General features: G+C 33.4%; 1 protein-coding gene across 2 annotated transcripts in view; it reads left to right on the top strand.

The window, feature by feature from the left end:
* CDK13 (cyclin dependent kinase 13) overlaps positions 1 to 6152 on the top strand; it is a 104860-nt gene extending 98708 nt beyond the window's left edge. Inside the window, exons 13-14 of one of the 2 annotated variants that reach the window (XM_069461546.1) lie at positions 2267 to 2539; positions 3138 to 6152. In XM_069461546.1, coding sequence (XP_069317647.1) covers positions 2267 to 2539; positions 3138 to 3988 — 1124 coding nt within the window. In that variant the 3' untranslated portion in view covers positions 3989 to 6152. Of the gene's footprint in view, positions 1 to 2086; positions 2540 to 3137 lie in introns of both variants that reach the window. The other variant, XM_069461545.1, reaches the window with a different exon arrangement.
* The last annotated feature ends 11163 nt before the right edge of the window (positions 6153 to 17315 follow it).

Genomic DNA, 17315 nt, shown 5'->3' with positions numbered 1-17315 from the left:
AATTGCTGGAGCTCAGGAGTTCAAGACCAGCCTGAGCAAGAGTGAGACCCCGTCTCTACTAAAAATAGAAAAAAATTAGCTGAGTGTAGTGGCGTACACCTGTAGTCCCAGCTACTCTAGCTACATGGGAGGCTGAGGCAGGAGGATTGCTTGAGCCCAGGAGTTTGGGGTTGCAATGAGCTATGATGACACCACTGCACTCTAGCCAGGGTGGCAGAGTGAGACTCTGTCTCAAAAAAGATAAAAAGAAAAAGAAAGGCAAAGTGAAGCAATGGCAAGTTTTCTTAATTTGTATTTCTATGTTTTATATACCATTTACTGTGCTGCTAAAAAAGGATTTGAGATGGCCCTAACAGAAAGTTTCAATAGTGGTCAGTTGTCCCAGGCAACAGTTGTCATGTTTAACAAGACTGTCAGGTCTTTATTTCTGCTCCTCTTCATGGAACTGATGTCCTTAATATACTAGCAAACCTAGTAGAATAAAGGGTAGTTTTTCACTGTATTTTAACTGTTAAAAAATGAATTGCCCTTTGTGGGCTTATTTTGTTGTTGCTTTGTTCTAACTTATTTTAAAACCACATTGATAGTATAGAGTTTTATTTTTTATTTTGCTTTTTAAAAAAATACTATCACTATTAAGAAGTGAGAATTCTGGTTTTTTGAAATAGGGAAGCAGCCTCTCTGTTCTGTTTTCTCCTCCATCATCAGTAAGTACCTTGAAAAAAGAAAATGCCCCTTCTGCAGAAGAGACACCTTATTTAAAGAGTACTTCCCTGAGTTCACATGGAAGCTGTTTCTGCTAATAGGGCAATGAAAAGGAAAATGAGGAAAAATGGCTCTTGGGTTGTTGCAAACAAGCATGGTTTCTTATTAATGCTTGCAGGTCGTAAGAAGAACTTGCAAAAGTATCTCAAAATATATAAAGAAAATATAAAAAGATAGCATTAATCATCAGTTTTTTATCCTCTTAGAGTTTCTCTTCTGAATTAGCCTGTCATCTATGGTTTTGGGAATTGCTATCAGTGTTATATATAGTGTTATATACATTTGAGTCTTACTGTTATATATGATTCAGGTAAGCTTGCACAAGAACTTGTGTAAATCATCCCAAGTCTAAACTGAAAGTTGGAAAAAGAAAAACAACTTCACCTATTTTACTGTCATATATGTATGTAATCATGTTTCTGTACGCATTCCTAACTTACCCAAAGTGGCTTAACTTAAAAAAAAAAGTACCCATAATGAGCTGAAAAACAAACAAAAAATAAAAATAAAATAAAATAAAATAAAAAAAAAAAAAGAAAAAAGAAAAAAGCTTTTGTAAGCTAAACAAAAACAAAAACCTCTAACCAAAATTGTAAGGCGAATATATTAGAAAAAATATTGCAGCCAAAAAAAAAGTAATTTGAATTAAAATCCAGACATTTTATCATTATCATTTTGCAGACAGTAGTCTGCAAAACATCCTAGTTTTTCAATTTAGTACAAAGGTTAGGCTCTTGGATAATAAACTTTACTTTAGAGAAACAGGTACAGTATAGTAGTTAAGAGCTTAGATTCTGGAATCAAATATTAGTTTAAATCTCACCTCTGCCACTTACAGAATTTGTAATCTTGGACAACTTATTTATTATAGTCTCTCTGGGTAACAGTTTCTTCTCAGCAAATTGAGGTTAATAATAGAACCTACTTTATAAGATTGTTGTGAGGAATAAAGGATGTAAAGTGCTTGGAAAGTATCTGGACACTCTATGTTAGCCATCATAATCAGTTTCCCATTCACAAGGTGCTATTTTATGGTTAAATCTGTATAATGGATTTTTAGTGATGGTCTTGATTTTCCTTTTGAAGTATAATATTTACTCCTAAAGAAAATATATTCAAAATTGATGGCAGTTCTTTTTGTTTTATATGCAGGTACATCTTCAGTGTACATGATATTTAACTAGACTGAGGTTCCCTTTTCACAGTATTTTTTTAAACATCTCCCTCAAATGTACATTTTAATATGGTAATACAGAGCCATTGGGGGGTGGGAGGACCTGTGAATTATGGCAGCTATAATTAATACAAATTTTGTCTTTAGTAAAAACAGGCCCTGGACAGCAGTTAAACCACAGTGAATTGGCAATTCTACTAAACCTACTACAATCTAAAACAAGTGTTAATATGGCTGATTTTGTCCAAGTGTTGAACATTAAGGTAAACTCTGAGACTCAACAGCAGCTAAATAAAATAAACCTTCCTGCTGGAATTTTGGCAACAGGTGAAAAACAGACAGATCCATCAACACCACAACAGGAGTCTTCGAAACCTTTGGGAGGAATTCAGCCTTCTTCTCAGACCATCCAGCCTAAAGTGGAGACTGATGCTGCCCAGGCGGCTGTGCAGAGTGCATTTGCAGTTCTGTTGACTCAGTTAATAAAGGCTCAGCAGTCAAAGCAGAAAGATGTGCTACTAGAGGAGAGGGAAAATGGATCAGGACATGAAGCATCATTACAACTCAGGCCACCTCCAGAACCTAGCACTCCGGTATCGGGTGAGTGTGCAAATGCCAGACCGCTAACACAGCTGTATTCATTCTGTCTTCTTGCTGTTTCGATTATGTACAATTTGTATTGTGCAGTGACATTGCTAGGAGAGGTCGTGAAAATTCTCAGGTTATTGGTTATAGGTTGGTTTTCTAGTCTGTTTACTCCCTGGAATGGGTTCTTTAACAAATTATCCATGTGAGATATAACTCATTATGAGTGCTATAGGTTTTTCTAAGGTAAACCAATGTTAAGAAATAATCTTTTACTCCAGATACAAAAGGATGTTTGGCCAAGGCATAAACTTTTTGTACACAGTAGCTTTTTTCCTCCACAAATACATAGGTATTATGCACAAATAAATAGGTATATGTGAAGTAACTTTGAAAAGCCAAATAAAATAAAAATTTTCAGTTACCATAGACTCATTTAAATGTTAGCAGGCAACATTAGTACTTGTAAACCTTTTTCTTTTTCATTTAACATTTTGCCAGAGTTGGAATTTGTAGTATCATCTTTAGGACTGCCCATAGGAAACATTGACTATTTGGATATTTAGTTTTCCATGGTAACTTTCAACTCTCTTTTTTGCTTTGTTTCACTTAGGGCAAGATGACCTCATCCAGCACCAAGATATGAGGATGGTGGAGCTAACACCGGAACCAGACCGGCCTCGAATTCTGCCTCCTGATCAACGACCTCCTGAACCTCCTGAACCACCACCAGTCACTGAGGAAGACCTGGATTATCGGACAGAAAACCAGCATGTACCCACCACTAGTTCTTCATTAACTGACCCTCATGCTGGAGTGAAAGCAGCCCTGTTACAGCTGCTTGCTCAGCATCAGCCCCAGGATGATCCCAAAAGAGAAGGTGGTATTGATTATCAAGCAGGAGACACTTACGTGCCCACTTCAGACTACAAGGACAACTTTGGATCCTCTTCTTTCTCTTCTGCTCCTTATGTTAGCAATGATGGTTTAGGAAGCAGTTCTGCTCCACCATTGGAACGACATAACTTCATTGGAAACTCAGATATTCAGCCTTTGGATAACTACAGTACTGCTTCATCTCATTCTGGTGGTCCATCTCAGCCTTCTGCCTTTTCTGAGTCATTTCCCAGTTCAGTAGCTGGATATGGAGACATTTACCTCAATGCTGGTCCCATGTTGTTTAGTGGAGACAAGGACCATAGATTTGAATATAGCCATGGTCCTATTGCAGTCCTGGCAAATAGCAGTGACCCTTCCACAGGGCCAGAGAGTACTCATCCTTTGCCAGCAAAGATGCACAACTATAACTATGGTGGTAACTTACAGGAAAATCCGGGTGTCCCCGGCCTTGTGCATGGACAGACCTGGACTTCTCCAGCCCAAGGACCTGGATATCCACAGGGATACAGGGGACACATTAGCACATCAGCTGGCAGAGGTCGAGGGAGAGGGTTACCATACTGAGTATCTGTTTTTCCTCAGGCACATCATTTTTATCTGGAAAGACTTTTCTAGCTGCAATTTAAGGCAGCAATCCAAGAGACTTGAATAATATTAATTCAACAACAGCTTTATTTTTATGTGGAGAAGGGTCTTGCATACAATAGTTTAAAAAAAAAGACAAAAAAAACCTTTGCTTAAATTCATGCTGTTCTAAAACTAGATCTATGGATTGTACATCTTCACAAATTCTAGTTAACAGTTTTATTTTGTATTCTCGCAGTTTTAAGTGGATGCTAATGTTAGGGACATAAGCCTTTTATGGCCCTCTTGCAGATCTTCTGAACTATGCACATTTGTGCTTTTTTTGTAAGTTTGGACCAACTTTTATGTAACAAACATCCCCTCCCTCTCCCCCGCCCCCTCCAGTTTTACAACAATCAGAAAGGGCACTGATTTATTTGGTATTTTTCTTTTTACAAAGCTACCTTTAGTCAAAGGTCACTGTCAGTCTTTGCACCTGCTTTCAGTGTTATTGTGAAAGGTGTACTTTGTGCTCATTTCAGAAAATAAAACACAACCTTTCTCTTGATGCAACAGTTTTATAAAAAAAAAAAATGGTCAACGTTACTTTTGTTTTGTTTTGCAGATTACCATAGCCTAGCAAAATGCATTCAAATGAAATAGTGGGTTTTATATGAAAAAATATGGGTAGGGTGGGGAGGGTAAGTAAGTGCCTTAACAGGTAAGCTTAAGGTCTGAAAAAGTAGTTAACCTTTACCCCCCTTTGTCTTTTAAAGGGAATCAATGCTTCGAAGAGGCAGGACGTTGTCAAGTTTTCAGGGGCTGCCTGTTTAGTTCCTGTTAGGTCCATTCCCTCTGCCTATCACACTTTCTCCTATTCTGCCTGTTTTGGGCTGTGTTACCTCTCACTACCACCTTCTCTTGATAGGAGAGTGAGAGCAAAGAAAGGGAGAAGAACTGCAGTCAGTACCTTTGTTACTTCTGAGAAGTTGTAAAACGTTTTGTCATTTAAGTGGTTGAAAGTAATAGTTAAGTGCGAATTTTAGGGTACCATTTTCTTTCAGGCTACCATATTGTCTCTGTTTCCATTTGCCATGGAAATTGGAGGGCAGTAGTATAGAAGCAAGGGTTAATAACAGAATTTGCATAAATCTATGAAAGTTAATGGGGGAGGGGTGACAAACACCATATTTTAATTTATACAATTGCTATTTTAAGAAAAAGTCAACTCAGTTCACTTTATTAACTAGAAAAATTGCCTTGATTGAATTTATTGAAGTGAAAAGAAAAACAGAGAACCTCTTGTCTTCCTTCCTCTCACCTTTCTATAAAGTTTATTACAACTTCAGCCAGACTTAGAACAACTTTAGTTCATTTTAACTTTTTTTTTAGTTATTAAAAGCAACAAAGAATGGAATAACCTTTATTTAAACTGTAATGGTGTCAAGACTCACCTTGCATGCACGTGTTCACACACACAATTATAATAATTCTAGAAAGGAACCAAAAGTAAATAACCAGTGTTTCCATTATCACTAAATGGAAAAATAGACTCTGGAAATTAGAGTTGTGCCAATTAACCATTTTGTTATGACTGTTCTGGTAACTTTTTTTTCATTGGAGTCTTAAATTAGAAACACTGTTATAGAATGGAAATTCCTCCAGTTCTAAAGCCAGTTAACCCTGTGTCCTCTGACTTGTTAACCTTCATTTCACAACAGTATGTGGGAAGCATTATAGTTTGGTGACAGAATATTTTAAAGAGAATAATTTACCATTTTGCTACTATAAAATGAGTTGTTACCAGTTGACCATTTATTTTCTGATGAGATTTTTTTTTTTTGTTGGGGAGAAAGAAATGAATAGAAGAAAAAATTATTTTGCTTTCCTTTGAATATTAATTACTAACAACTTAAACTGCATTACAGGAAGTGAAGAAATATTTTGACATTTAGCAAAATAGCTACAGTATTCAAATATCTGAAATTTTAATATGGTGAGTCTTAGAGCTTTAGACTTTCCTATAAGTGACAGTATCTAAGTTATTCTTAATAGTCACACTTGATAATTCTGCTGATCATAAGCAGCTAACCTAAAATTGAAGATATTTATGTGACATGAATAGCCTGTGTTTTAAAAATTAAATATTTTATATAAAATTGAACTGTGTTTGGATAGTTTTTCTAATTAACCATTTCAGTTACATATATTGGGAGAGTGGCTGGGAGGACAGGGAAATTGTTATTTTGAAATTAAAAAATGGAAGTATAGCTTCCAATATTACCCTCAGACAGCATGGCTTGTGAGACATACCAATATTTTATGTACCACTTAGAAGAAAAAAATGTTGCCAATTAAGTTACAACACAATGCTAAGATGCCATCCATTATAAGATACATCCCAGATTCAAAAATGTTATATGAAAGAGTGTGTTTTATAATTGATGAAATATGGTAGCAAAAAAATCTTAATGCATCCCTCCGTAACATTTAATACTTTAATTCAGTGAATTTGGATTAATAAAAAGTGGGCTTGGGAAATCATTAGTTCTATAGGTTCTAACTGCAGTAATCGCTGTGTATTGAGTGAAATCTAAGGAACATAAAATATTGCTTAAGTATTTTGGGAAGGAGCAGGTAAGTCAGATTGCAAATAAAAGATGAAAATAGAAAAAATTGGCCTACCAGAAGAAGAAAATATTTTATATTCTCCCATGTGAAATTCCCTTTTGTATTTCCTGAAACAGCAGTTTTTTTCTGCATACAACTCAGTAGGTTTCCCAAGTCTTCAATCTATTATTTGTTAGATAGTTGCAGTCACCTGTGAAATTTTAAGATACTAATTTTAAGGGGTTTACTGATTAAAATAGTTTGTGGAATGTGAATTAAGGTAATAATTCAGCTCTGATTCAGAGCATCATTTTGTCAGCAAATATATATTCAGTACCTGCAACGTGCCAGGTACTGTTCTAGTCTGTGGGATCAATAAACATGAAAGGCATTAAATCTCACTTTAGTGGGCTGACAGTGAGCAAGATTTTTAAAATGTCTGGAGAAGCTAGTGATATTTGATACTCTCAGCTGTATCTAAATTGCACTAAAGTGGGAATGTAAAGAAGTGAAAATTTGTCTTTAAAAATTTTTAAATTGAAATTTGAATAGAGAAATAAGGTTCTGGAAAGAGAACAACTGGAAACTCAATGATAAAAACAAATTTTAAGTTGAATCTGGCCATTTTGGAATGGGCCAATTTGTAAGAAATCAAGACTTCTTGAGAAAAATGAAAAGTAGATAGGTAAATGCTTCTAAACTAATCTGACTGGTACTTCTGAGTTAAAGTTTTGCTGTATTTGCTATGAGCTTAATCCAGCTTTGGATGATTTTCACCCTAGGGCTTTTGGTTTTGTTTTAAATAAAGCTGAAATATAAGGTTTGAATATTTCAATATATAAGGATTCCCTGGGATATAATATCCTTTTGATATTTTCAAAGTCTGAACAGGATGTCCCAATAACCTAAAATTATCCGGTCATTCTTCTCGCTTTACAGCTAAGAAAAGTGAGGCTTAGAGAGAAAGATTGCCAGTGCTTGTTCTTCTAAGCCATATCTAAATTCTGCAGTAAATACTTAACTTTTTAATAGGAAAATTGCCTATTAACCTAAGCAGTGTTATCGTAAAATAAAAAAATTTAGAATACTATGCTAATGGTTTAACACAAATGGCTTTTATAAAAGTCTACTTAAGAATAAAACAACTTTTATTCAGAAAAAAATAGTAAAATAAAAACAATTTTTGAAAATTAGGATCCCGTAGAGGTTGTTCATTTCATATATGGGTAAGTCTTTAAAAAAAGGAAGATCCTGTGTTTTTTTAAAAAAGATAATGGTTACTTAAATATCTAACAATTAGATGATAGTGAATCTTTCATTAAAATGTATTTTCTATTTGCACGAGGAGGATTGGTGTCAGCAGGCTTGCAAACATAATTTGCTTTTAAATTCTTTGAATGTTTTATAATTTTAAGTGGTTTTATAAGGGGAGCAATAGTTTGTCATTTACCAAAGGCCTCTCCAGATAATTTTTTTCATGTTTCTACTTTTCTTAAAAAATAAAATCTGTTAATAATAAGCTATCATGGGATCCAGTTGAAGATGGGGAGAACAGAAAATGTTGATCATAATGGAAAGAGTTATGTAGACTAACAAATTCTGGGGGTCTTATTTCATCCTACCAAATGTCCGATTAAAGAATAATTTTCTAGTTCTAATTGTATTCACATGAGACTCTATAGTGATTAGAGAATCACCCTTAAATTTTTTTCCCAATTAAGTTTGTTGTAAAAGTGTTGTACTCTTTTGCAAGTACTTTTAGAAAGTCTTGTAACTGTTAAATCTAATGTAGTCATATAAGCCATTTGTTTAAAAAAAAAATAAAAAAGGATGTATTTGGTAGTCTGTAAATAAACTGCCATAAGAATCCCAGGCCATTTTTCAGCCTTGTTTTGTTTTTGCTTATATCTTGCTTATAAGAACAGACTCTCAGAAATAATCTTATATGGTAAAAATGACCACTGTGCCATATTTATTTTTGACAAAGATTTAAACCTAGAGCCTTATTTTTTTTTATATTTGTGTGTATTCAGAAATAGGAACACAAAACACCCCAGGATAACCACCACTAATATTTTGCCTTTGATGGTTATATATGAATGCATATCTTTTTTTCTTATAATGGGATTATACTGCCCATAACTTTGTAATTTTAATTTTTTCATAATATATTGTGAACATTTATGTCAATTAAATTCTACCTTCTTTTTAATGGTTGTAAATTATTCCTTTATAGAAGAAACATTAACTGTTCCTATTACTGGACACAAAATTACATACATACACACATACAAACATTAATTTCCCTGGAGTTTTGCTGATGTAAAGAATGCTATTTTAAAACATTTGCTAGACTCAAATTGCTGTAAGAAAAGATTTATCAGTTTTACATTCCTGTTTCTTTCCCTTTCCCTTTAGCTGTGTTGGGCATTTAAAATATTTACATCTGTGTCAGGTGATAATTCATCTTCTTGTAATTCACGTTTTTTGATTACTGGGTGAAGTTCCATATTTCCTATATTAGCCAGGTTTTTTTTGTTGTTGTTCATTAACTATCCGTATGTTTATTAGGTTTTATCTCTTGCTTTGAAAAGGTCTTTATATAAGGAAAGTAGCCCTGGTGTATTTTGTTAACAGGAAAATTTAAAATTTTTATATACTCAAATCTTAATCTTGTCCTTATGGTTACTCTTTAAAAAAGCTTTCTGTATTCCAAGATTATTTAAATATTCACACTTTGTTTTAGTTCTTTTTTGGCTTCCTACTTCTATACTAAAGTCTAAAACATTCTAGAATTTGCGTTATAGATGTGAGGTAAGGATCCAATTTTACACTTTCTGAATGGTTATGTACTAATTTTGCCAACATCATTTGTCAAACAGTTCATCCTATCCCTGGTTTTAAAATGCCATCTATGTCTTATTTGGGTGTATTCTTGGGCTTTTTGTTATTCCCACCCTGATCTTTCTCTTCTCTTTACAAGTATACACTTGTATCATAAACTATGCATCTGACATCAGTGTGCGTGTGTGTGTGTGTGTGTGTGTGTTTTAAAATCACTTTATTTTCAATTCCTAGAATAATGTAGCACCTACAATTTGTTAGGATAAAACTTAAAATTAGTTTAATTGTCCCCTTTTCAAAGTTTTCTATTCCAGCCTGTTTATTTTTCCATGTTACTTTCAGAATGATTTAGGTTGCTTTCCCCAAGTATCCTGTTAGGCTTTTAATTGGAAACATATCAAATGTTTAAGCTTACTTAGGGATCTTTCCATTGAAAGTATTGTAGGATTGTTTTTTAACATGTTCCCCATTAAAAGTTCCAAAATTTTCTTTATTATAGTTCTGATATGTTTAGTAAGCTTCAAAAAAATCTGTTGCTTTTAGATATGGACTCTTCATAAGTATTATAATATTTTAAAGTCACTGCTTTTACAGGAAAGCTGTCATTTTTTTTTTTTTAAAACTGGCCACATTGTTTAACTCTTATTATCATTTGTAATAGTTTTCAGTTGAATGAGTATAATAATGGGCATTCTTGTGATTTTATAAATGTCTAATTTTTATTGTTTCATGTATCATTTATAGATTAGAAATAGAATATTATGTTTAAGAAGAATCTGCATTAGGCCCATTTTTTAAGGATCGGATGTTAAGTTTTTTTCCAAATGTCAATATATTTATATGGATTTTCTCTCTTGATCTGTTGATGGCAGATACCAATTATATTATTAGAGTCTAATAATAAATGATTTATTTAAAATGCTGCTATATTCTATTGCCTAACCATGTATTTAGGATTTTGCATTTATGTTTATTCATAAGAGATTAGTTTTGATTAACAGGTTATGACAGCCTGGCAGAATAAACTGGAAAACTTTTATTTTATTTAAAATAGTTTATATATCATGAGAATTTCTTGTTCATTGAAGTTGAAGCTGTTTCGTTTATAATCAGACTATTTGGCTTTTGAAGATAATTCTTTCACAACTTTTCTATTTCCTTGTGTACTAGGTCTGCTCAGAGTTCCATTTCTTAAGTAAATTTTGGTAATTTTCCTTCTTCTGTATATTCATATCTTCTACTTTATAGTTAAAATGTTTTTAGCATATAGTTACACACAATCTCAATGCTTTAAATACATATATTATTTATCATTACATATCCTTTTGTGTCTTCTCTTTTTCTTGATTCGACTAGCTAGAGTTTGCCCCAGTCTACCTCAATTCTCTCAACACTAAGGAATAATCATCTATCATTTATTTTCTAATTTAAGCATTTTGATTTTGATTCCCCCTTACTACTTCCCTTATTTATTCCTACTTCTTGACTTGAATATTGGTCCACTTATTTTTCTTCCTTCCAAGTCTTTTTTGTTTATTTGATATTTTCTTTCACAAACTCTGTGAAGCACTGGATCTCCCTTCCAGTTCTGAAAGGAACCATTTTCATGTTATGAATCTCCTCTGATTATTTCTTTGGCTCCATCCTGTAGGTTAAGAGTGTTGTGTTTTCATTATTGTTTTCTAAATATTTAGTGGCTGCAAATTTGATAGTTTGATCAAAGGGTTATTTAGGATAATATTTCAATTCCCAAGTGGTTGGATAGATTTCATTTTTAGTTTAGTTTTTTCTTAACAATTCATAGTTCTACCATATATGTTGTTAGTGTGTATGGTCTGCTTTTGGAAATTTATCAAGGATTTTTTAGCTTGCTAAGCAAACACATTTTTTAAATATTTCCTGGGTGCTGGGAAGGGTATGTTCTTCAGTGCAATTTGTCCTATACCTATTTAATCAATATTATTAAGTAAACACTGGTGAGATTCTCTATATCCTTATTTATTTCTTAAGGAGTGGGAAATGTAAAAGTCTATCCTCCTATTACGTATTTTTCCTTTTTGCTTTATATATGTGGCGCTATATTTATCACAGAAAGGCTCATAACTACTTAATTTTTCCACCATTTATTTACATTTTTGAGCATTTTGAATTCTACTAGGTTCAATTTTAGTATTATCACAATTACTTGGTCTTTTGTTAGTTTATTTTATGCTCACGCTTGCTTTTTTTTTCTCGTAGTCCTTCTTTGCTAGTTTTGTTTTTAATCTTTTCAAAGGGGAAATCTTTTTAAAAAATTTGTATTTGGGGGCCCTCTGTTAATCTGTAAGGTATACATACTACTTTCTATTCAGCTTTAAATATTTCAAAGACATATTTAAACCAATTTCTTGAATGAATAACTTCAGGAATAAAAGAGTTGCTATAGACTATCTCCTATATAAAGTGAAACTTGTATACTGTCACTTTAATCCGCTACTTCCTTTATTTTGTAGTAAAATTCATGATTTGAGACCCATTTTTAAAATTTCAGTAGATTTAGGGGGTCCAACTGTATTTTGTTACATGGATGAATTGTATATTGCCAAAGTCAGGGCTTTTAGTGTACCTGTCACCAATAGTGTACCTTGTATCTGACAGGTAATTTTTTTATCCCTCAGCCTCCCCCCTCCATTTTTTTAAATGATGCTTTAGTTGTCTTATAGAACTGTTATAATTATTTACAAAACTTAATCCTACAGACATACTTAGGGTAGAATGTTAGACACATTCATTTTTTAAGATCAGGAATGGACAAGGATGTCCACTATTAGTTAATGTTGGGTAGTCAACATTTTGTTTTAGGTCTTTGTTACAGAGTTAAGAAAGAGATGGAAAGAGGGAAGGAGGATGGAAGAGAATGGTTTGGAAAGGCAGAAAAAATCCTTACTGGCAGACTGTATGATTGTCTATGGAAAGCACACCAATCTACAGAACAATTGTTAACATTGATACGAAATTTGAGCAATTTGCTAGAGACACTTACAGTAGTCCTCCCTTATCTGCAGGGATATTTTCCAAGACCCCCACTTTCAGAAGCCTGCAACTGCAGATAGTCCCGAACCCTATATCTACACTATGTTTTCCAGTCTTGAGAACCAAGACAGCTACTCTAAGTGACTAATGGGTAGGTAGCATCCACAGCATGAATATGCTGGACAAAGGGGTGAGTCATGTCTTGGGCAGGATGGAGTGGAATGCCACAAGATTTCATCGTGCTATGCAGAACGGCTCACAATTTAAAACTTACAAATTGTCTATTTCTGGAATTTTCCATTTGATAATTTTTGACTGTGATTGACCACAGGTAAATGAAACTCTGAAACTCGGGATAGTAAAACTGCAGGTAAGGGGGAGCTACTGTGTGTGTGTGTATAAAAGAACAAGGAGCCATGAATAGCTAACATAATTTTGAAGAGCAAGAATTTGGATTTGATATAGAAGGTGCTAAAGACTCCTGGGACAATTGGTTATCTACAAAGAAAAGTCAGAAAGAGGCAAATTTTGAAAAAAAAAATACACATTTTCATAAATCTGACTGGCAAAAATTGAAAATACTGAGGAAGAATGCACTTTGACCTAACAATTCCATTCCCAGAAACCTGTAACTCAGAAATAACCTGTATAGATATCATCATTTATAAAGTGGAAAAAAGGTAAATATCTTAAATATTCATCTATAGGAGCATGGTTAAGTACTAATGGATAAAAGTATAGTATGGCTCCATTTGATTAAAGAAATATACTGATATAGAAGGTATTAATATATGTAGAAAAAAGTTTGAAAACTCAAATTGGTTGTGGAGTATAATAGAGCACAACGTTTTTAAAAAGAGGCTTATGAGCCAGGGCCAAATCTTGGCTTTCCATTTATTAACCTGAGACAAGTTATTGAAACTGTTTCTCAGTTTTTTTCGTTCGTGAAATGGGTACAGTACTTACAGTTTTGTTTTGGGGATTAACTTAATAGTGTCTGGTACATATTAAGTGTTTCATGAATGTCTGCTGCTGTTATTGAGAGAGGAACTAGGTGGGAGTGGTAAAGTTTGCTGCTGCTTTGATGCTTTTTTTTTTTTTTTTGCCTTAAGAAAAACATTTTTGTAATAAAATCAATTTTAAGTTGGAAAATATCAGTTCCAGTCAACAAATCATGACATTCATCTTTGAGGTTTTCCACAGAATATAAAAATTGGAACTATTTTGTATCTAGTTTCATCTTAAACATGTGAAAGGAGATGAATGGAGGATCTGTCTAAAGTATATGTAGTCCACCTATTCTTTGTCATTTTAATAGCAGAGTTTATTATCTTCAGTTTCACATGATTAATTTCTCTGTCCTCCATTGGAAGAGATAAGAATAAGCTAATACTATGTTTGCTAGAAGAAAATGGTATAAATATTCTAGCATTGGAACCATTCACTTTGAAAATTAGGTCTCCAGTAAATGCTCAGATTGGCTCTCTCAGGCCGCAGTTGAACTCAAAATTTTCAGCCTGGATGAGCTTCAAAATCACATGTTAAGTTTATTTTTAATGTAATTTTTAAACTTCAACATGTTTACATTAAAGTAAATTAAGTGCACTTAATGAATTTTTAAATTATTTTAACACCCATATAACAAGCCAGGTCAAGACAGAGAGCATCTCTGTCACTCCAGGTCATGCTCTTTCTCAGTCAGTGCCCCCAGAGGGAACCACTATTCTAACCTCTAACGTTTGCTTGTTCTTAAGCTTCATATTAATGCAATCAGTGTATACTCTTATCAAAGACTTTGTTACAATAAATTTGATAAATTAGATGAAATAAATACAGCTTAAAACTGGCAGAAGAAATCTAAAAGCCTTCTATTAAATAAATTGAATCTGTAATTAAAAATCTTCCCACAAAAAAACCTAAAAATACAGCTGTAAGCTCGGGATATGTTTTGTTGATGAATTCTTCCAAACACTTAAGAAAAAGTAATAATTTTATACATTCTTAGAGATTAGACATGATCTAAGGAACATGTTTCAATTCATGAGTTCAGCATAACCCTGACACCAATATCTGACATGGACTTTACAAATGTTACACGCCTATATTTCTCATGAACATCCTTAACAAAATATTAGAAAATCCAGAGATTAACAACAAAAACAAAAAAAGATGATATATCATGACCACATGGGGTTTATTCCAGGAATACAAGGTTGGGTAAACATTCAGAAATCAATGTAATTTACCATATTCACAGCCTAAAGGAGAAAAACTATATGATCATCTCAACAAATGGAGAAGGTACTTATAAAATCAAATATCCACTTATAAAAATTCTCAGCAGACTGGAAATAGAAGGAATGTACTTAATTTGATGAAATGTATCTATTAAAAAAACCCTACAGCTAACATACCTAATGGTACATTAGTGAACACTTTCTCCCTAAGGTCCAGAACAAGACAAAGATGTTCACTATCACTATTTCTTACAATATTGTACAATATAGTCTGACCCATGAGGTAAGGAGAAAAATGTATAAATATTGGAAAGGAATAAATAAAGCTGTCTTTATTTGCAGATGACATTGTTTACATAGAAAATCCAAAAAAATCTACAAACAAGTTACTTTAGCAAGGAAACCAAATAAAAGATCAATACACAAAAATTAATTGTATTTATATGGACTAGTACAAACTAGTTGGAAAATAAAATTCATTAAACACTACCTACATTAGCATTAAAACCCATCAAATACTTAGGAATAAATCTTAAAAAGATGTACTTCTACACTAAAACTGCAAAATATTGCTGAGAGAAGTTAAAGAAGACTTAAAACTATATATGTATGTCTTCCCCTGTTATCCAAGAGAGATTGGTTCCAGGACCTCCTGAGATACCAAAATCCATGGATGCTCAAGGCCCTGATGTAAAATGGTATAGTATTTGTATATAACCTTTGCACATCCTCCCATATACTTTAAATCATCCGTATAATACCTAATACAAAATAAGAGCTTATAATACCTAATACACAGTAAATGCTATGTAAATAGTTGTTACGCCATACTGTGTAGGGAATAATGACAAGAAAAAGTCAGTACATGTTCAATACAGATGTATGCATCCATTTTTTCCCCGAATATTTTTGATCTGCAGTTGGCTGAATCCATGGAAGTCGATGGAAGACTGAATATATACAGACATGTGCTGCATAATTACAGTTTGGTCAATGATGGACCGCCTATACGATGGTGGTCCCATAAGATTATAATGGAGCCGAAAATTTTCCATTGCCTAGTGATGTCACAGACTTCATAACATAAAGTAATGCATTACCTTTTCAATGTTTAGATATATTTACATACATGGATACTTACCACTGTGTTACAGTGGCCTCCAGTATTCAGTACAGTAGCATGTTGTACAGGTTGGTAGCCTAGGAGCAACAGGCTGGACCATATATCCTAGGTGCTAGGTTTGTGGAGGTACACTCTATGATGTTCGCTCAATGACCAAGTCACCTAGCACACATTTCTCAGAATGTTTCTCTATTCTTAACACATGACTCTCTCTCTCTCTATATATATATATGTGTGCAGAGAGGAAGTTCATGGATTGGAAGCCTTGATATTACTAGGTCAATTCTACTTGTACTGATCTGTCTATCGATTCAATGCAATTCTTTTTTTTTTTTTTTTTTTTTTTTTTTGTTGAGACAGAGTCTCACTTTGTTGCCCAGGCTAGAGTGAGTGCCGTGGCGTCAGCTTAGCTCACAGCAACCTCAGACTCCTCGGCTTAAGCGATCCTACTGCCTCATCCTCCCGAGTAGCTGGGACTACAGGCATGCGCCACTATGCCCGGCTAATTTTTTCTATATAGATTTTTAGTTGTCCATATAATGTCTTTCTATTTTTAGTAGAGACGGGGTCTCGCTCAGGCTGGTCTCGAACTCCTGACCTTGAGCAATCCACCCGCCTCGGCCTTCCAGAGTGCTAGGATTACAGGCGTGAGCCACCGCGCCCGGCCTCAATGCAATTCTAATCAGAATCCCAGCATGTTTGTGTGTGTCTGTGTAAACTGACATGTTAACACTAAAATTTATGTGAAAATGCAGAAGAATCAGTATAGCCAAGACAACCTTGAAGAACAAAGTTGAGGAACTTAACCAGATTTCATATATTTTAGTATATTAAATATTTAATATATAATTATATATTAAATATTATTTAATATATAATTATATATTTAATATATTTGAATTAAATATGTTAATATATTTAATATATTTGAATTAAATATATTAATATATTTAATATATAGTAATATTTCAATATATTTTAATATAAAACAATAGCTATTTAAGTCAGTGTGGTATTGGCACAAAGATAGACATAGATCAATGGAACAGAATACAAGCCCAGAAATAGACCTCATTATCATTTTCATATTTATGCAGTTCAGTGGAGATGAAATAATCTTTTCAATATTGCTGAAGCAACCGTGTGGGGAATGAAAAGCGTGGCCCATATATCTTGTCATAGTCAACCATTAATTTGAAATAGATCATAAACACAAAAGGTAAAACATCAGAGCTTGTAGAAAAATTAGATTTTTATGACCTTGAACAAAACCCAAAAGCACTAGTAATACTCTATTAAATTTAGGCACAAGTCCATGTATTCTTGTATTCTAAGTGGTATCTTCAGATCAAGCTAGCTCTTCAGAACATTTAAGCACTTCCATTATTAGCTTGATAGTTTGTAGAATTGCCTGAACTAACATTTTACTGTTACACTCTCAACTTTTTGTTAAAAATGAACTAAAGGAAACACTTTATTCCCGCATTTGCTATAGTTGATT

This window comes from Eulemur rufifrons, chromosome 29 (genome assembly GCF_041146395.1).
Source record: "Eulemur rufifrons isolate Redbay chromosome 29, OSU_ERuf_1, whole genome shotgun sequence".
NCBI classification, from domain to species: Eukaryota; Metazoa; Chordata; class Mammalia; order Primates; family Lemuridae; genus Eulemur; species Eulemur rufifrons.
This window is presented reverse-complemented; position numbering and strand designations above follow the sequence as displayed.